This window comes from Rutidosis leptorrhynchoides, chromosome 1 (genome assembly GCF_046630445.1).
Source record: "Rutidosis leptorrhynchoides isolate AG116_Rl617_1_P2 chromosome 1, CSIRO_AGI_Rlap_v1, whole genome shotgun sequence".
Classification (NCBI taxonomy): domain Eukaryota; kingdom Viridiplantae; phylum Streptophyta; class Magnoliopsida; order Asterales; family Asteraceae; genus Rutidosis; species Rutidosis leptorrhynchoides.
In genome coordinates, this window is record NC_092333.1 from 35297615 (window position 1) to 35316592 (window position 18978).

Here is an 18978-nt window from a genome sequence, read left to right on the forward strand (position 1 = left end):
AAATCTCAATTCTTTTGCAAAAGTCAACAGAAAAAATAGAATACATGTTTGATTTACATAATAATTCTCTATTGATTATTTATATACTTCAACGTTCAATGCAGCACTAAATAAACTTACATTCGTTTTGTAAAACTTCATGGTGGCATTTTATCGAACATATGGTGTGCATCAATGACTGACGAATATATATGTATAGATAAGAAATATGATACGAACTTCATATCCCAAAGTAGATTTATGTCATGGTAGATCTACATCTACATATCTATATAGAAATAGAAAATTAAATAAAAAGTAAAACCATACTGAGCATAGAATTGTGAAAGAAAACCCACGTACTGTACCAATTTATGATCTCTGGACTTTGACTTTAAAAGCATTATAGTACAGAGGTTCAATTGGACTACCATGCCAGATGGGAACGATTACCATTATTCGTTAATAAATTGAAGAAACATGTTGACCGATTGTTGCAGAGATACTCCTTTAAAAGTATAGTACCAGTAGTTGGCTAAATAGAGTTACGTAATCAAGCGGAAAAAAAAAAAAAAAATATATGTCTAGTGCAATGAAATGTGATTTGAGTGAGATTTATTGATGATCAATTGTAGACACACACTCCCATATGTGTTGCAGAGAGTTCTAAGCTATCATGGAGCTTACGGAATATAGACGGTTCTGGCACCATAACCGCCAATTATTAATTAACGGTTAAAGGTCTTCTAGAAGGTTTGACAGCTACTCCCAACTAACCGTAACACATGTTACGTTTTGTAGACGAGTATATATATCTTGGGTCACTTATAGACCAATTCACTACAAGAAAAGTGATATTTCCTAACGACATGCATGTTCCAACGACATGCCGTCTGGGAAACCTTACCCCGATGACTTGCAAGTAAACTAACTACATCACATGCGCTCGTAATGATATTGAACGCCTTCTGAAGGCGTAGCTGATCTTATCAAAGAGCATATAATGTTACTACATCAATTGTGAAAATGTCCAAGGTATTTATCGATCCATGCACGCCATTGATATGTATGTCTATTATTACCAAAACAAATGAAAACTTAAAAAACATCATTAAGTACAAATCATATATGAACTTAAAATCTTCAAGTTTCACAATTTAAATATGCATGCAAATTTTGCTTGTGCAGCAGCACAAGCACAGTGTTGGAAAAAAGAAGGTAAAAGTATATTAAAGCACACAAGCAATAGTTTATATAGGATTAGGATCATACATTTACCAGGACAGCCAGTATCAAACCTTGTTTACTTCAAATAGATACTACAATCTCATGATTGATTAAGCAAAAGAAGCGTTTCATGGTAATTATATACATGGACTCCATACCGTGCATACTCAATCCCAATCTTAGTGACACGTTCTGAGTTGGGTTCAAAAACATGAAGTCCACCCGGATTGCATAAATCTCCCATTTCAATTATAAGTGTGCCACTCTTTGTGAATCCTCGAACCCTTGGGTGGGAAAACATATTTGTTGATGTAATGTTGTATAGATTTGTAAACGTTTTTGACACATCATTATTCTGATGGAAAACCGTGTGTGTTTTTAAATTTTATAAACGCAGCGGAACATGAAAATAAACATATTTGTCTTTAATAATAAACATCTTTTATTATTTATAATAAACTTTCAAGTAAAACATTCACACGATTAACGATCCCAACAAGATCCAATTACACCACTAATAATTGTCAAGTAATAAATTCACAAAGAGGAGTTTAGATATACCTTTAGCGAGCGATGCAAGAGCGGTAGAAAGAACTCTCCATGTCTAGGTTGAAACATATATTCAAAGTGTATGAATATCTCTAGGGTTAATCCACACAGCACGTCATACAACACCGATCGGATGCTAGTCCTTATAACTCGAAAACAATATCCCATATTGTTTTATGATTGATTGAAAAGAAAGAAGAAAACTATTTGTTTCTTTTTGATTGACATCGATCGAAAACGAAAACACTTTTTCTTCTTGTTGCTATAACTCTTATATCCATAAAATAACACTTGAGGTTTTTATTCTATTGAAATCCTTAGTAGTGTTTTTTTCAGCACCCAAATGGTTGTGTCCTCTTGGTCTATGTATAGCCGTCTCTCACTTCGAAGAGTTTTACAACTTGTGTTTCTTTTAATTGAGCTAGTGAATTTAATAACCCGAAAAGAAAACACGGTTTGCTTTTAATAATTAGTCGAAACAATTTGTCATCTACAATCCTATACCATATCTTTATTTATATTTGTTTTTGCCGTCCCACTAACCAAAACAACTTATTTTGTACTATTATATATAATATATAATTAAGATAATATGATAAGATAATATGAAATATGTTTGTGTCTGTACCAATTTCATTTCCCATGAAATGTTGGCTTACAACCAAGAACGCATATATACTTCATATTATATGAATATGTTTATTTAATTCCAATTGAATAAAGCTTATCCAATAATTTTAGTTAAATTATGTTTTTCAAAACAACGAGTTATAATTATATATCAACAATATATAATAATTGATGTCTAAGTGCTTAAGTGTGTGACCCCATAGGCTCATATGTAAATAGTAATATAGTTATGTGTTGTGTCAGTGCACACAAATCCAACAAACTCCCACTTGTGCATAACACAACATCTGGTAACTATATAGACAATGGTAAGCGTCTAGCAACACGCCAATGCCCCTAAAAACATACGAGTTATTGTTTCAGCTAAACGAAAAATCATTATTAAAAATAATTTAATGATTGAGCGTCTTATGTCCCTTTATTGTCGATACCGGGTTGACATGAGACATGGATCCAGTCATTCTCATTCGTCAACCAATTATGTTTCTCGATCTAGAAAAACTGAATGTGATCACCAAGTTAGAATTGATCATCAATCAATATAGCTTGGACACGGCCGTGTAAATATTCATTCACTTTCATCGAGGGGCCCAATGGTATCATACTCTCATATAGAGAAATAAATTCCATTTTGATTATATGCATTCGTCATGTACTTCACATCATACCCGATGATGGCCTTTATAACTACCTTGTTCAAGATAACGTTTAACCATATCAAAGTATAATATGTCATACAATCAAAAACCAACATATACATCTCAGGTCTAAGGACACAAAGACATAACCATTATGAGATTCACTATTGACGAAGATCTATGTAGTGACATCTCATGATTGGGTCATTCCAATATTCATCATCAATGAATACATATGAATTTTGGCCTCAACAAGTTAACTATTCACCATCAGTGAATAAAACCAAATTTCATAATAATCTTAATTCATGTTACTCCCATAACATGACCGATTATGGAGATTTAAAATAATCAACAATTATTCATGGATTAAACATGCTAATATAGAACACAGTAATATAAATGAAAACGACCATACCGAGTATCTCAATTCATTTAGATAAAACTGTTTAATGTTCCAGAGATATCCAAATACTAAATTACATATTAAAAGATTAGTAGCTTAACGAAGTCCAATATTACTAGCATGATCATCATGCTGGTTGTGCATCAAGGGCTTCGTGAACGAGTCAGCCACGATATCATCTGTATGAACCTTAAGAATACTTATTTCATTCATCTCGACTTCACGAATGTAGTCAAACTTTCGAAGAATGTGTCGAATACTTTTATGTACTTGTGATTATTTCGATAGTATATTAACACTCGAATTATCACAATACACCTTTAGTAGAAGATTTAATGTTGCGAATTACTCCGGGTTCATCAACAAACATATAAATCCAGACAGCTTCATGAGCAGCTTCTCAGGCTACAATGTATTCTACTTTTGTTGTAGATTGTTCAACCGTTCTCGATTTTGAGCTCTTCCAGTCAACTGTATCGTCCATCATAACAAAGACACAACCTGACTGGGATCGAGAATCATCTCGATCAGTTTGGAAACCAGCATTTCAACTCTTCTTCCAAACTACCGTAAACCAAAAAATATATCTTAAGTACTCTGCAAATACTTAAGAATGTTCTCAACAACAATCCAGTGTTCTTCACTTGGATTCTGTTGATAACGACCTGTCAAACTCAAAATTAACGAGACATCATTTTAGTACATAACATGGCATACATAATGGATCCTATAGCCGAAGCATATGGGATACATTTCATTCGTCTTATCTCATCATGTGTGATAAGACTTTGAGATTTACTCAAGGATATGCCCTTTTTCACAGCAATGCTCCAAGGTTTGAGTAATGCATGCTAAATCTCTGTAAGATAAGATATGTACATTAATTCAAATCAATAAGCCATTTGAATCTATTTCTATAGATCATGATTTCAAGTATATAAGTAGCTTCTCCAAGATCATTTATGAAAAACGTTTTCAAGCCAAGACTTGACATCTTGCAAGTTGAAATGTTATTTCCAATAAGCAGTATGTCATCAATATACAAGATCAAGAAGACTACTTTGCTCTCACTAGATTTAATGTAAACACAGAGCTCATCTTGTTTTTGAGAAAAACCAAACTCTTTGATATTCTCATCAAACCAAAGATTCCAGCTCCTGAATGCTTGCTTTAATCCATAAATGGATTTTAGAAGCTTGCATGCTTTAATAGGATGCTTATGATATATAGATCCTTTCGGCTGAACCATATATACGTCCTCGCTTAGGTCGCCATTTAGAAAAGCGATTATGATATCCATTTACCATACTTCATAATCATGAAAAGTAGCTATGGCAATAAGTATCCTAATTTATAAAGCTCACGATCGGTGGAAAAGTTTCATCATAACCTTTTGCCACGAATCGAGATTTAAAAGTGTTTACATTACCGTCCTTGCTAGTCTTCTCTTTGAAGACTCATTTACACCCATTGTCTTACAATTGGGTGTAATATCAATAAAATCACATACTTGATTATTCTTCATGGACTGCATCTCTGTATTCATAGCATCTCGTCATTTATCAGATTTAGAATCTGACATGCCCTCACGATAGCTAGAGGGTTCATCATACCTCTTAAGCCAGTGAGAAGTTCTACTAGATTTATGAAGTGCAGGTGCAACACGTTCTAGCTTACCAACAGTGTGCTCAGATTTAACGTGTGGATTACTAGTGCTTATAGAAGGTATGTTACTTTGTGGTTCTTGAATTTCTTCAAGATCTACTTTACTCCCACTAAATTCTTATAAGAGAAGATCTCCTTTTTTAAGAATTCAGTACACCGAGCAGAAAACACTTTGTTTTCAGCTTTGTAGTAGAAGTAATAACCCATTGTTTCCTTTGGGTATTCCATAAAGTGAAATTTAATACTTCAGGGTTTTAATTTGTTTGAAGTGTCATGCTTCACATACACTTCACAACCCCAGAATTTCAAACAAGACAACTTGGGAATCTTCCCATGCCATACTTCACATGGTGTCTTTTCTACCTTCTTGGTTGGAACCATATTGAGTATGCCTACAACAGACTCTAATGCATAACCCTAAAAAGACCGTGTTAGAGTAGTCAGACTCATCATAGATCAAACCATATCAAGTAAAGTTCGATTCCTCCATTCAGACTCACCATTGAGTAATGTGTGTGAGGTGAAGTGAATTGTAAGATAATCCCACAATTCTACAGGTGGTCCAAAAACTCTTGACTCATATACTCACTTCCTCCATCAGAGTGAAGTGATTTAATGGTCCCTCTAAGCTGATTCTTTACTTCATTTTGAAAGACTTCAAACCTTTCAAAAAACTCCATGTTTATGTTTCAGCAAGTAAACATAACCATATCTACTATAACCATCGGTTATTGTAACGAAGTAAGACTTACCATTTTTAGACATTGTTATAAAGGGCCACATACATCAATATGTATTAGTCCTAAAAGATATGTAGCTCTTTCACCTAAGTCGGAGAAATGAGCTTTTGTCATCCTTTCACATAAACATTACTCACATTCATCAAATGACTCAAAGCCATTTAATTTCAAAAGTCCATAAGAATGGAGTTTTGAAATGCGTTGTTTATATGATCAAGATGACAATGCCATAGATAGGTCTTATTCAAGCGTTGCTTGAATTGCTTGGCGGTACAGGTATACATAGAAATCTCATTTGAAATCACACCATGCATATCAATTTCAAAAATACCATCACTTGGATAGGCATTAAGATAAAAAAAATATTATCCTTAGAAATTGAAATATCAAAGTGCGTAAATGCAAGTTCAAAACCAGCATCTTTAAAATCATATTGCTCCTAATACTAGGAGCATAATAACGTTGTTCCAACAAAACAATAAGACCACTTGGAAGAGTAAGCTCATAGTGACCAATGGCTTCAATCGAAGCTTGATTCACACTGCCCACTCGCAAATCCGGTGTGCCTTTCTTCAGTATACTATTTCTTCTCATTCCCTTTATATTGTTACAGGTGTGAAGGCCACAACCGGTTAACAATGATCTAGGAATCACTAGAATAAGTATATAACTGTATATGAAATATACTTGAGATTTCTAGTCTTACTAGCATTGCCTTTTCTCAGCTCAGATTGGTAGATAGGAAAATTTCCTTCTCCAATTGCCAACCTTTCCACAATGGAAACATTCGGCGTCTTTTGTTGGGATTTCCTTCTTGGATGGTGGAATATTTTTCTGGCAAATGATTTATCATATCCCTTCCACAAAGTATTCGACTTATTATTTTTCACCCTTTCATCCTACTTCTCCTACTCATTGAACAACTTCCGATAAGCATTTTGCTTAGCAGCAGGAGCTGCGCAAACAGGAGGATCGGATAAGGGTTCTAATTTTGTTCAACTTTCATTCATGCTTGAGAACAATTCTCAGGTTGCAGTGTCAGTCTAGGAAGTTTGAACATTGAGTTTATCCTTCTCCAACAAAGAAGGAAGTGTGTTTTAGTTTACGTTTTGATTATTTGACATCTACAACAGATATAAGATTCAATTTAGTATTTTCGCTATTGCACTTTAATAAATTAACTACCCAAGTTTTTATAATTTTTAAAAACAATTAATTTACGAAAGCCTAAGATCCACATAGAGGTTCCATAGCCACATCTGTTGATCAGCTAGCAGTTATGGAGTCTATTGGTAGGTAGCGGGTACCAATTGCATTACAAGTACAACTCTTAGATCTTTATGGGACCTAGAGATATATGTAGTCCAACAAACCACTATTATCTAATGGCATGTTTGTCCCATCCTTGCCTCGAACTCAGGTCTCACCGTGAATACGATTAAGTCGTCCAATTTGGAAACAGTGAAAATTCACGCTAGTCTCACTAGATCGAAAAATCCACCTCGTGGCTATAATTCAGCCTAGTCTCACTAGATTAGAAAAATAACGAGGAGTGTTTGCAAGCTCATTGGATGGCATGACTTAAATTTGACGGGTATTTTAGAAAATGTTTGTGTTAACGAATAATGCATGCACACAAGATTCGCTACACTATTAGTTAAAAAAAAACATTTTAACTAATTGTATATGTGGATTATTTTTGTGCGTCTAATTTGTTATTTAATTTATAGGATATTAAAAATAACAAATACACAAACGTGTATCGTTTTAAAACAGTTTTAAAAGATGTCTTCCATATATATTATTTGACTTTCAAAATCATTTAACATTAAACTCGTTAGAGTTTAACTTATTTTAAAATCATCAATTTTAATCTTTGAAACTCGTTAGAATTTTATTTAATGTTTTCATCAAAAAACATTTATAATCAACAATTAAATATAAATGCGTAAAATAAAATACAACCATGCATACACACATACATAGCCTAGCCCAAAAATCCTATGCTTGATCCCATGAGCCGGCATGAGATCAAGAGGTCAAACTAAGGGTAATATCGTAGCTCCCACTTAATTCAAGAATCAAGTGAAAACCTGACAAACGCCATCATTGTCAACTTGACCTGTTCGCCATCTTTTAAGTCAAACTCCATGTTGTATCTTTATCTTTAATCTTCATCTTGTTACATTTATTTAAATTTAAAAATACAACTAAACTAGTACTTTTACAAATTGAAATAAACTTAAATACAATACTATAAAAATGAAAAATAAATATAATACAACTTTGACTTCAAAATGGCCTTTCAATAAATCATATAACCAACATGGCTTAAAATTGCCATGACCAACAATCATAACATTCACATATAATCAAACACATAGGTCGGGGCATTACGGGCTATGTATGCAATCACAATTTTAATAACTACATTATTAAAAATCTACATATGTCTTGTCCATGGTTACAATGCATGTGTATAACCATGGAAATAAACACTCAACAATTATAACAATTATTCAAGCCATAATAATTAAATCTACAATTTAAAGTAGTGATATTCTTTCAATTATATTTGTGCGTCATGAGGTTAAGTCTAGATCAACCGAGTTGACTTTAAAAACAAAAAATGTTTTGACTTTCACCAATACACCACAAAGCTAAATCTAAAGAAAATCACGCGACAATTAAGATGGTGTAAAAGTGGCTCTGATACCACTGATGGAAAACCGTGTGTGTTTTTAAATTTTATAAACGCAGCGGAACATGAAAATAAACATATTTGTCTTTAATAATAAACATCTTTTATTATTTATAATAAACTTTCAAGTAAAACATTCACACGATTAACGATCCCAACAAGATCCAATTACACCACTAATAATTGTCAAGTAATAAATTCACAAAGAGGAGTTTAGATATACCTTTAGCGAGCGATGCAAGAGCGGTAGAAAGAACTCTCCATGTCTAGGTTGAAACATATATTCAAAGTGTATGAATATCTCTAGGGTTGATCCACACAGCACGTCATACAACACCGATCGGATGCTAGTCCTTATAACTCGAAAACAATATCCCATATTGTTTTATGATTGATTGAAAAGAAAGAAGAAAACTATTTGTTTCTTTTTTATTGACATCGATCGAAAACGAAAACACTTTTTCTTCTTGTTGCTATAACTCTTATATCCATAAAATAACACTTGAGGTTTTTATTCTATTGAAATCCTTAGTAGTGTTTTTTTCAGCACCTAAATGGTTGTGTCCTCTTGGTCTATGTATAGCCGTCTCTCACTTCGAAGAGTTTTACAACTTGTGTTTCTTTTAATTGAGCTAGTGAATTTAATAACCCGAAAAGAAAACACGGTTTGCTTTTAATAATTAGTCAAAACAATTTGTCATCTACAATCCTATACCATATCTTTATTTATATTTGTTTTTGCCGTCCCACTAACCAAAACAACTTATTTTGTACCATTATATATAATATATAATTAAGATAATATGAAATATGTTTGTGTCTGTACCAATTTCATTTCCCATGAAATGTTGGCTTACAACCAAGAACGCATATATACTTCATATTATATGAGTATGTTTATTTAATTCCAATTGAATAAAGCTTATCCAATAATTTTAGTTAAATTATGTTTTTCAAAACAACGAGTTATAATTATATATCAACAATATATAATAATTGATGTCTAAGTGCTTAAGTGTGTGACCCCATAGGCTAATATGTAAATAGTAATATAGTTATGTGTTGTGTCAGTGCACACAAATCCAACATATTCATCATCCAAATATCACAAACTTCTTTATGTGTTTCTAATTGTTGATATGTAAGCAGCACAAGTGAGTCTCTTAGCTTCGAGATCTCAAAATCATGATCCGTTATAAAGAAAAAACAAACCTAAACACTGCTAAAAGGCGAGGCAAACCAAACTAAACCGAACGAACAATAACAAGCAAATAAAACGAAGAATTAACACTACCAAAGCGACAAAACAATTAAATAACCCAAACAAAAAGAAACCGACAAGCATCCAAACTAGGCAACACCTCAAAAACATCATCAAATCGAACAATCATGTGCAAATAAAGCTTACTTTCCTCTTGTCCCATTCTTCAAAACTAAATCTGCAACTTTTTAATACACACTGGGTTTCTTAAACGAGACTTAGAGCACGAGGTATCCATATGTCAATTTCGGTGTCCATTTCGGTGTCCATTAATTGACACTGAAATTGACTAAGTGTGCGTCAGGTGGAGGTGTCCACAGTGCCCATTTCAGTGTCCATTTTTTATTTTTTAATTGATTTTTAATATTGTATTTAAATTAATTTCAAATATTAAAAACAAAATACTAAATTAAAATTAAATTAAATGTAAACAGCCCATATTTTATTTTTGGCTTTTTTATAATTTTCGCCCAATTGTATTAAAAACCCTACCATTGTTACCCACTCCCCACTCCATCTACGCCTCATCTTCTTCCTTCTTATTCACTTTCTCAAACCTGCAAAAACCCTTACAAATACTCCATAATAAAACATAAAACACAAAAAAAAAATAAAAAAAAAAAAAACCGAAAGAGAAAAAGGGAAATTAGCAACGGTCGAAAATTTGAATTTGGACCGCACAATCATACCCTAAAACCACCGTCCGTGTCCCGACATTGAAGATTGACGGTGGCGGCGACGGCGAGCCGGTGTCGACCGACCGTCAATTCCGGCGTCGATTTTGGGGGACGGCGAAATCGATTTATGGATACCGCGTGCTCTTATACGTATACGATTTAAGAGACTTAAAAGAAGACCCCTTCAATGAATCTACCAATTTGCCAACGACCGTAGGAAGTCTAAAAAATTGATTCGAGAAAGCCCGCGTAAGCATTTGTCCTGTTGTGTCATTTTCTTCAACACGTAAGACGCCATCTCTACTTGAAGCGATCTTCCTTTTGCATTTCTTTGTCGATACCGATTACGGAATCAATTACCCCTTTGCCACAAACATTATCCGATCCATTCAAAAGAATTTCAACCAACAGAGGTTCTCTCGAATTGGCAGTGGGCTTGGGGGTAGTCAACTGAGCCAAATCACTCTTCGGCCCATCTAGATCTGAAGACCCAGGCATATCACAAGGGAAATTGTTCAAAATACACTTTTTTTTTTAGGCTTCAAACAAAATACACTTTTTTTTAAAATTGTCTTTTTACACCATTCGGTAGACGGGATTCCGTCTACCACCTTTATCTGTCGTCTACTACCATTTTTACAAAGTAGTCGACGGTGAGATAAAGGTGGTAGACAGAATTCCCGTCTACTGGCAGGGTTAGTAGACAGCGAGAACAAAGCAGTAGACAGACATTTACAAAGTAGTCGACCGTCTACTGCCTTGTTGTTACCGTCTACTGCCTTGTTGTTGCTGTCTACTGCCTTGTTAGTGTCTACAAGGCAGTAGACAGCAACAACAAGGCAGTAGACAGCAACAACAAGGCAGTAGACGGTCGACTACTTTGTAAATTCTGTCTACCACCTTTATCTCACCGTCGACTACTTTGTAAAAATGGTAGTAGACGACAGATAAAGGTGGTACTGCCTTGTTGTTGCTGTCTACTGCCTTGTTATTGCTGTCTACTACCTTGTAGACACTAACAAGGCAGTAGACAGCAACAACAAGGAAGTAGACAGCAACATCAAGGCAGTAGACGGTCGACTACTTTGTAAATGTCTGTCTACTGCTTTGTTCTCGCTGTCTACTAACCCTGCCAGTAGACGGGAATTCGTCTACCACCTTTATCTCACCGTCGACTACTTTGTAAAAATGGTAGTAGACGACAGATAAAGGTGGTAGACGGAATCCCGTCTACCGAATGGTGTAAAAAGACAATTTTTAAAAAAAAAGTGTATTTTGTTTGAACCCTTAAAAAAAGTGTATTTTGATCAATTTCCCATATCACAAACTCTCGACCCATCACCTAAATTGGGCCCATTAGCCAACGTGACCTTCGGCCCAAAACAAGAAGCAGATTCAATACCCTTCGGCCGAATGAGGTGAACTCCAGACATACCGCCCAAATTAGGAGCTCCGATCGACTCGTTGCACAAGTCACAATTCTGATCGAGCACACAATCAAAATTTTTAGATTTACTTGTGTGTATGTTATTGTAGATTTTTAAATTTACTGACGATACATGATGATTACAAGTTCCGAATTAACTTCGTTGCGAGGGACAATCGTATCAAACCTAAAGTTTGACGATTCAAAAGTGTCAAAATTTCACATTTGACACTTTCAAGCCTATTCTCTATTAAGAATTGATTGAATTGCTTTTGATATATATTATTAATTATTAATTATTAAATAATTAATAATAATTAAATTATGTGATCAAGCAAATATTTACGGCTTGTGTATCTGCTCGAGTGCAATAGAGTGGATTAAAAGAACATGATTTAACCCGAGTCGAGATGTTAGAGATCTCGGATGATTAATTGTTTTGTCCACCGTCAGTTGAGCATGTCAATTTTTCGGTTATGGTTTGCAATCCTGAAGATGATCATGTAAGACAAGGAGAAGGAGATGAGGGAGGCCGTAGGCCATGTTGTTTCGTTGATGTCGTGTTCCACCCTCATGTAGGGTTTTCCCCCTCTATGAGTTTATGGAGTAAGGTCTATGACCGCTCGGACCAGCCCAAGTGTGAGCCCGATGGGGCTAGGAAGATTGATAATCCATAACGGACTAGAGATCGAGTAACTAGTACTGTATATTATGTACTTTGTAGTTTTATGGTTTACAATAGTATTGAATATATTACTATATGCAATGAAGATGATGAAATTAAGAGAAAAGTAGCAAAAATTTCAATTTTGACAGAAATTGGTGATCCTTCCTAGATCGTGAACAATCCCGCCCAAGTCGTGAACGATCCAACCCAGATGGGGTAGAGTGATCTCGCCCAGGTCATAAGTGATCCCTCAAGATCAAACTTTCTGTCCAAAACACGTAGTAGCTCCACTCCACAATGATGGAAAGTATCCTTCCTAGCTAAATCGACTCTCGATAATTACATCTTTTACTCAACATTATCCATGTCAAATCAAACCGTGTTGTTTGTGCACTTTTCGGGATACCTTGTTGTTAGAACAAGATGAGGTTAATTTATTATTATTATTTTTAACGGAGATACTTTTGGCATCAGTAGATCATTTATTTCAACGACCCTCATCATTTGCACGTAACACACACGTTCGAGCGGAAACCCGAACCCGATCGACGGTACCCGAGAACACATCCATTCGAGCAGTGTTCCAGGTAGAGGCCCGTGAACGAATCCGGTAAAACCTCCCTATAAGGTCAATATATACCACCATTATGGTGTTCAATTGTTTTAAAGAAAATTATGTCATTCCTAAGGATTGAACCCCTGACTTCTCCCCATCCTATGATTCAAAGGACATGGGAAAACCGTTGGGCTATGCCCGCAAGTACAAGGTGAGGTTGATTTGATCACTATGAATGAAGAATTGGGTGTGTGGAATGATTAAGTATGTTTGCTGGCGATTCCCCGAAGGTAGTATGAAGGTACCTTACTTTACGTCACCAAGATACAGAAATGCATCATTGTGAGTTGTATGTGATGAATATGGTATGAGTTGAGAGTGTGTTCTATCCTGGGATCATGTCTCCTGCTTGCTTTATAGAACATTTTTAGGGTTTATTCCCAACTTCAAATGCTTTAATCGGTCTCCAATGTGGTCATAGACCAATTGACTTTCTTTTCTGTTGACTGTGGAGATTCAGGAAGCCAGGAAAGCATTGCTGGTTCATTCCTCTTTTGTAATCTGGCCGGTAAGATTTGAAAGTGCTGATCCCGCTCATATTTTGCATTTAGCCTAGGCAATCCCGTGACTCAACCTTGTATCTTTGGTCTTGGTAAGCGGGATACCTTTGTGGATTACTACCTCCGATCGTTATCTTCGGTAATCTAGTTTCGCACAGGTCTGGGAGATTGGGTACACTATCACGTGTGTTATTTTTTTTTTCCTGTATTTGCTGTTGTAAAGTGGCTGGTTCAAAAAGCTCCTTCAGAGTTGTTAAGGGAGTACTGTATTGAAAAATCATTGTCTACAACGATAAGACTTGTTGATGGTTAAACTATCTAACACAAGTTTGGTATCGCCAAAACTTATTCTACCTTAACTCTAAAATACTGTGGAATTCTGTTTCGATACAATACTACACCAGTTATTATATCGTCAAATAATCCGACCCCAGAAATAGATAAAATATTTTACATATGCTAATCACAATGCACGAGTGCTCAAACATAATATTAAGTTCCTAGCTACATTGTTTTACTTACACAAAATGATGAACCGGAGATTTTTTTTCATGTTCACTGTACAAAATGTCAAAAACCGATCAAGAAATAAATTACACTACTGTCTCTTAATCGGACTACCATGCACATGTGAACGTAGACTTTTCTAACTGGAAGTAGCCTCTATCTTTTGTTGGAGTTGGGATATCTTGAATCATACCCGAGTCAATTCCTTTTTGTCGATCTTCACGATAAACAAATCTTACACCGCACTCCTTCACCTCAACATTTGCATGGTATCTGAATGAAAAAGTAACAAACTCCTTTGCGTTCTTAAATGTCCAACTAGTGGCAGTATAATGAAACCATATCATATCTGACTTACATTTTCTTTTCAACTCAGCCCCGCGAGGGGGGCACCTATTTAGAGTATAACCATATAACAAAGCCCCATCAAAGTTGTTCACTAAGTATTCTATATTGTGATGGTACATGCATATGTTGTTGAAATACTTCTTGGGTGTGAAAACAACACAAGTTGCATATCCGATAACGTTACGGTAATGCCAATTGGAAGGTAAATCAATCTTTACACGTTTCATCTTACTTTGATTTGTAAACCATTGTGGAACGCAATTTCCACGATATATTACATTCAACAGCTTAGGAAAGACATGATCTCCTTGAGCTTGGAAGATCTCACTTTTGTAAATCTGAAAAGACAAATAATGAAGTAGAGAAAAAAACTGGTTTCTAGACCCATCTGAAGTCACAGATGAGTCTAGAAGAAGAGGCCACTGTGACATAGAACCCTGGCTTTCTTGTACAGTAAGATTGTCCAATGATTTTGGATATCCCATGAAAATGCAGGAAAAAAACACGTGACCAAGATTGAGTTGTTCCGACAGTTTGCGCAAAGATGTGCAATCACTTGCAAAAAGCCTATTAATTCTTGGTGGAAGGTCTGATAGTTCACGCAAGGATGTGCACTGACTTACATTAAGAGTTTTTATTTGAGGAGGAAGTTCAGGAACCACTTCCAGAACTCTGCAACCATGTAGAAAAAGATGTTCCAGAAGAGAAAGTTGACTTAAGCTTGTAGGCAAACTAGTAAAACTATTCCCACATAATCTTAATACATTTAGATGTGCTAAACCTCCGATGCTATCAGGCACTTCCGATATATTGCAGTATCTTAGATCCAATTCCTTTAACAAAGTCAAACAAGCTAATGAAGACCATACTAAACTTTGGGGAAGTTGTTGTCTACTTGATATATGAAAAGGAAGACAGATTAAACGACACCATGTAGACGGAATCCTCTTATATTGACCAAATGACAATAATTCAATGTTTCTCATAGAGTATACAAATGAAGGGAGTTCTGTTATGGAAGTTCTATCAACGTGAAGCTCCACTAAGGTCTTGATATTGCCCAAACTTTCAGGTAGGCAGTTCAACTTTAAGCACCCCGAGAGATTTAGAACTTTGAGAGATTCCGTTTCCACTTTACAAGGAAAACTCTTGAGGCTTTTGCAGTCTTCCATGTTTAATACAACAAGCCTCTTTAGCATTCCAACTGATGGGTGAAGATTAGTCAAGCGTATACAACCTTCAAAAATCAGCTCTTCCAAATTTGTAATTTCTGTGAAGTCGGGGGTACTCATGAGCATACCACAGTGACGTAGCTTTATTGCTTTCAACCTTAAAAAACACTGAAATCAAGTGAAAATGAAGATCGTTAGGATTCAAACCGAAAATAAGTATGAACAGGAAGGGGCGGATGTTTTAAAGGGCATGGAGGCCCCCCCCCCCCCCCCCCCCCCACAACTTAACCTTCAGTAACTAATAGAAGTCTCTTGAGTTACGAATGTTTGGACTTTTGAATCAACTAAATCGGAGACCGTACGAGAGATATGACCAAAACGGTGTTGCAAAAATTCGGCCAACTTAACCGAGAACTCAGGAAGTTTTCGGTTTAAAATGGCTACCGAGTTCTCGGGCCCTGGCTCGGCCAATATCTCGATCAGCGGCCGAGTCAACTCGGTCAACGGCTGAAAAATCGGGAAAAATCGGAAAATCAGTTAAAAATCATAAATTGGGGATAAACTCAGTCAACTCAAATGAGAGCTGCGATTTTTATTTCAATTTAACTTTTAACCCCTTGTACTTACCAAACTAACCCTCTACTCTATTTAAATATACACTTTTAACCCTCTATTTTAATTTATTTAATATTAATGTTCTCATTAAATATATACACTTTATACTATATATTTTAATTTTTTTTATCTATATATTAAAAAGTCAACGTTAGTCAACATCCAAGTTCTACCCGAGAACTCCCCGAGTTTCCGAGACCTCCTTCGAAAGTCTTTGCCGAGTTCTCCCCGAGAAGCGATTGCTTTATCCTTGGACCAAAAATGACGAAGGTTCACACAATTTAAATTTAACAAGAATTTACTTATCTTTTCCGTGTCCCTCGTTCATTTTTCAACTGAAATCAATTTTTAACTAAAAAAGTATCGTAAGTTCAAAAAACTAACTTTGATGATCTACAATTAGGACTGATATTTTCATTGAAAATATGCATATATAAATTTCCCCCCTCCTAAAATTTACATTCAAGTTCTAAGTTCTGCTACTATGAAGTATGAACACATAAATACCTTGGATGTTGTCCAAAGATGTTCTATGTTGCTATAAGACAAGTCAATGGCAACAATGTTTTTCGGATAAAAACTTAAAGGTAAGAAGCTAAAAGGACATCCAATCCAATAAAGCAACCTTAGCTCATTGGACAAAAACTCTAAACCTCCAGAGAATTTCACATTCATGTTTGATAATGCAAAGCACCGTCTAGTGTTTATCGGATGATAAATTTTCAAGATGCGCATTTTCTTCATTTGTGCAAAAGCTTTAGCATTTATATGAATCTTTTGAGTAGATATTTCTAACATAAGATCTACAACTTCAACGGATTCTGTTAGTGTTACCTGCATACAAGCAAGAACATGTAATTTATTACTGAGAGATCAATATATGTAACTTATAGTTATGTATTAAAGTGAAAATCAGAAGGATAATAATCATATGCCACATCTTACCTCATTTCCACTCATAACATCAAAAATCTCAGATGAAATCCACAACCTGCTTTGCTTTCCATGCATGGTAGATTCTTCACGAACAATTCTCTTTGCCATAGCTTGAATTAAGTCATGCATTTGAAGTGACATATTGCTTGAAATCGTGATCAAACATTTGTCAACTAGAACTCTCATATTGGTATCGGCATAAAAATTACAACCATTTAGTACACTTGCTACTAAATCTCTGTCTGAACCAACAAACGAACATGCAATATCAAGCAAGATTTTTTTCTGATTGAAGTTTAGGCCATCATAACTTCTACGAAGCACCTTTTGTATTTTATCATTAGGATGTAATTTTAGCATATCCAGTTCGCTAACCCATTCATCCACAGTTTTTTCATACAAAAAACAACCCAAAACTTTGAGAGCCAGAGGGTGACCTTTTACATATTTCATAACTTTTTCAGCAAGCTCTCTAAAGCGACTAGTAATGCGCTTTTTCTTAAAGGCATATGAAGTAAAGAGCTCAAGAGATTCAACATCATTGAGAAATTCAATGTCATAGATTCTATCTACTCTATGAGATCTTAGCAACTGTTTGTCTAGACTGGTGAAAATAATTAAACTTCCAGGATAAAACCAATTACGTGAACCAGCCAGTGCTTCTAACTGCTTCCGACTACGCACATCATCCAAGACCAGCAGGATAGACTTGGATAACATCATCCTCTCAATTGATGCAATCCCTTGACTAACATTTGAAATTTTTACAGGTTTTGTTTTCGTGATGTCTATAATAATCTGCTTCTGAAAATGAGTTAGGACTTGACGTTTTGAGACTCGATGTATATCTTCACAAAAACAACTTCCCTCAAAGTAGATATACATTAAGTTGTAAATAGCTTTGGCAAGGGTTGTTTTTCCTACTCCACTAACACCACATATTCCAACCATGTGAACTTCACTAGACCCAATAAACTGAAACAAGTTCATTCTATTTACACGCGCATCCACACCTACAAGGTTCTCATTAACAGAGAAGGGAGAATGGCTAGTAATCATGAGGATTTGCTTGGTGATAATGTCAATAAACTTTGACTCATACCTGTTGAATAAGAAAGAATCACAACCATATATCCTTATTACTTTTGATACAACAACTAGATATCGAGAGGATTTATCTACGTAAATTAAAGGGTATAAATCAAAAGGAATAACAACAAAATTAGTTACCCATTTGTCATGTCTTGAAGATCCAATCCAGATAAGTCAGCTGCCATGGATAAAGCTTTCTTCCAATCAACCACCTCTGTGCTATTTAAGGCTTCATGTTTTTCAAAAGCTTCTGCGTAGCACCCTATCTGTTTTCTAACCACATCAGGCTTAACATCATAGAAAATTGTTCGAACCTCATGCTTTGATTTTTCCATTTTCTTACAGTCGAGTATTTTAACAAGTTCTCTCAAACACCACGAAGAAGATGCATAACCTTTAGAGAAGATTACGATTAATATCCTAGATTCTTCTATGGCTTTGCAGAGTTGAGGAAATATCTTTTCTCCTCTAGGTAAATTGTTATCGTCTCTAAAAGCATGAATTCTTTTTTGCTCGAAATCTTTGAAAAGATGATCCATGAAGCTTTTACGAATATCTTCCCCTCTAAAACTTACAAAGACATCATATTTCCATCCAATGGGAGCGGAAGAAGAAGAGGAAGCCAT

General features: G+C 35.2%; 1 protein-coding gene across 1 annotated transcript; it reads right to left on the bottom strand.

Moving 5' to 3' along the window:
- Window positions 1–14299: 14299 nt before the first annotated feature.
- Window positions 14300–18978, bottom strand: LOC139858374 (disease resistance protein Roq1-like). The gene is made up of 4 exons (XM_071847258.1): window positions 18491–18978; window positions 17270–18362; window positions 16832–17158; window positions 14300–15877 (listed from the first exon to the last, which is right to left on the bottom strand). The coding sequence occupies exons 1-4, from the start codon at window positions 18976–18978 to the stop codon at window positions 14300–14302; spliced, it is 3486 nt and encodes a 1161-aa protein (XP_071703359.1).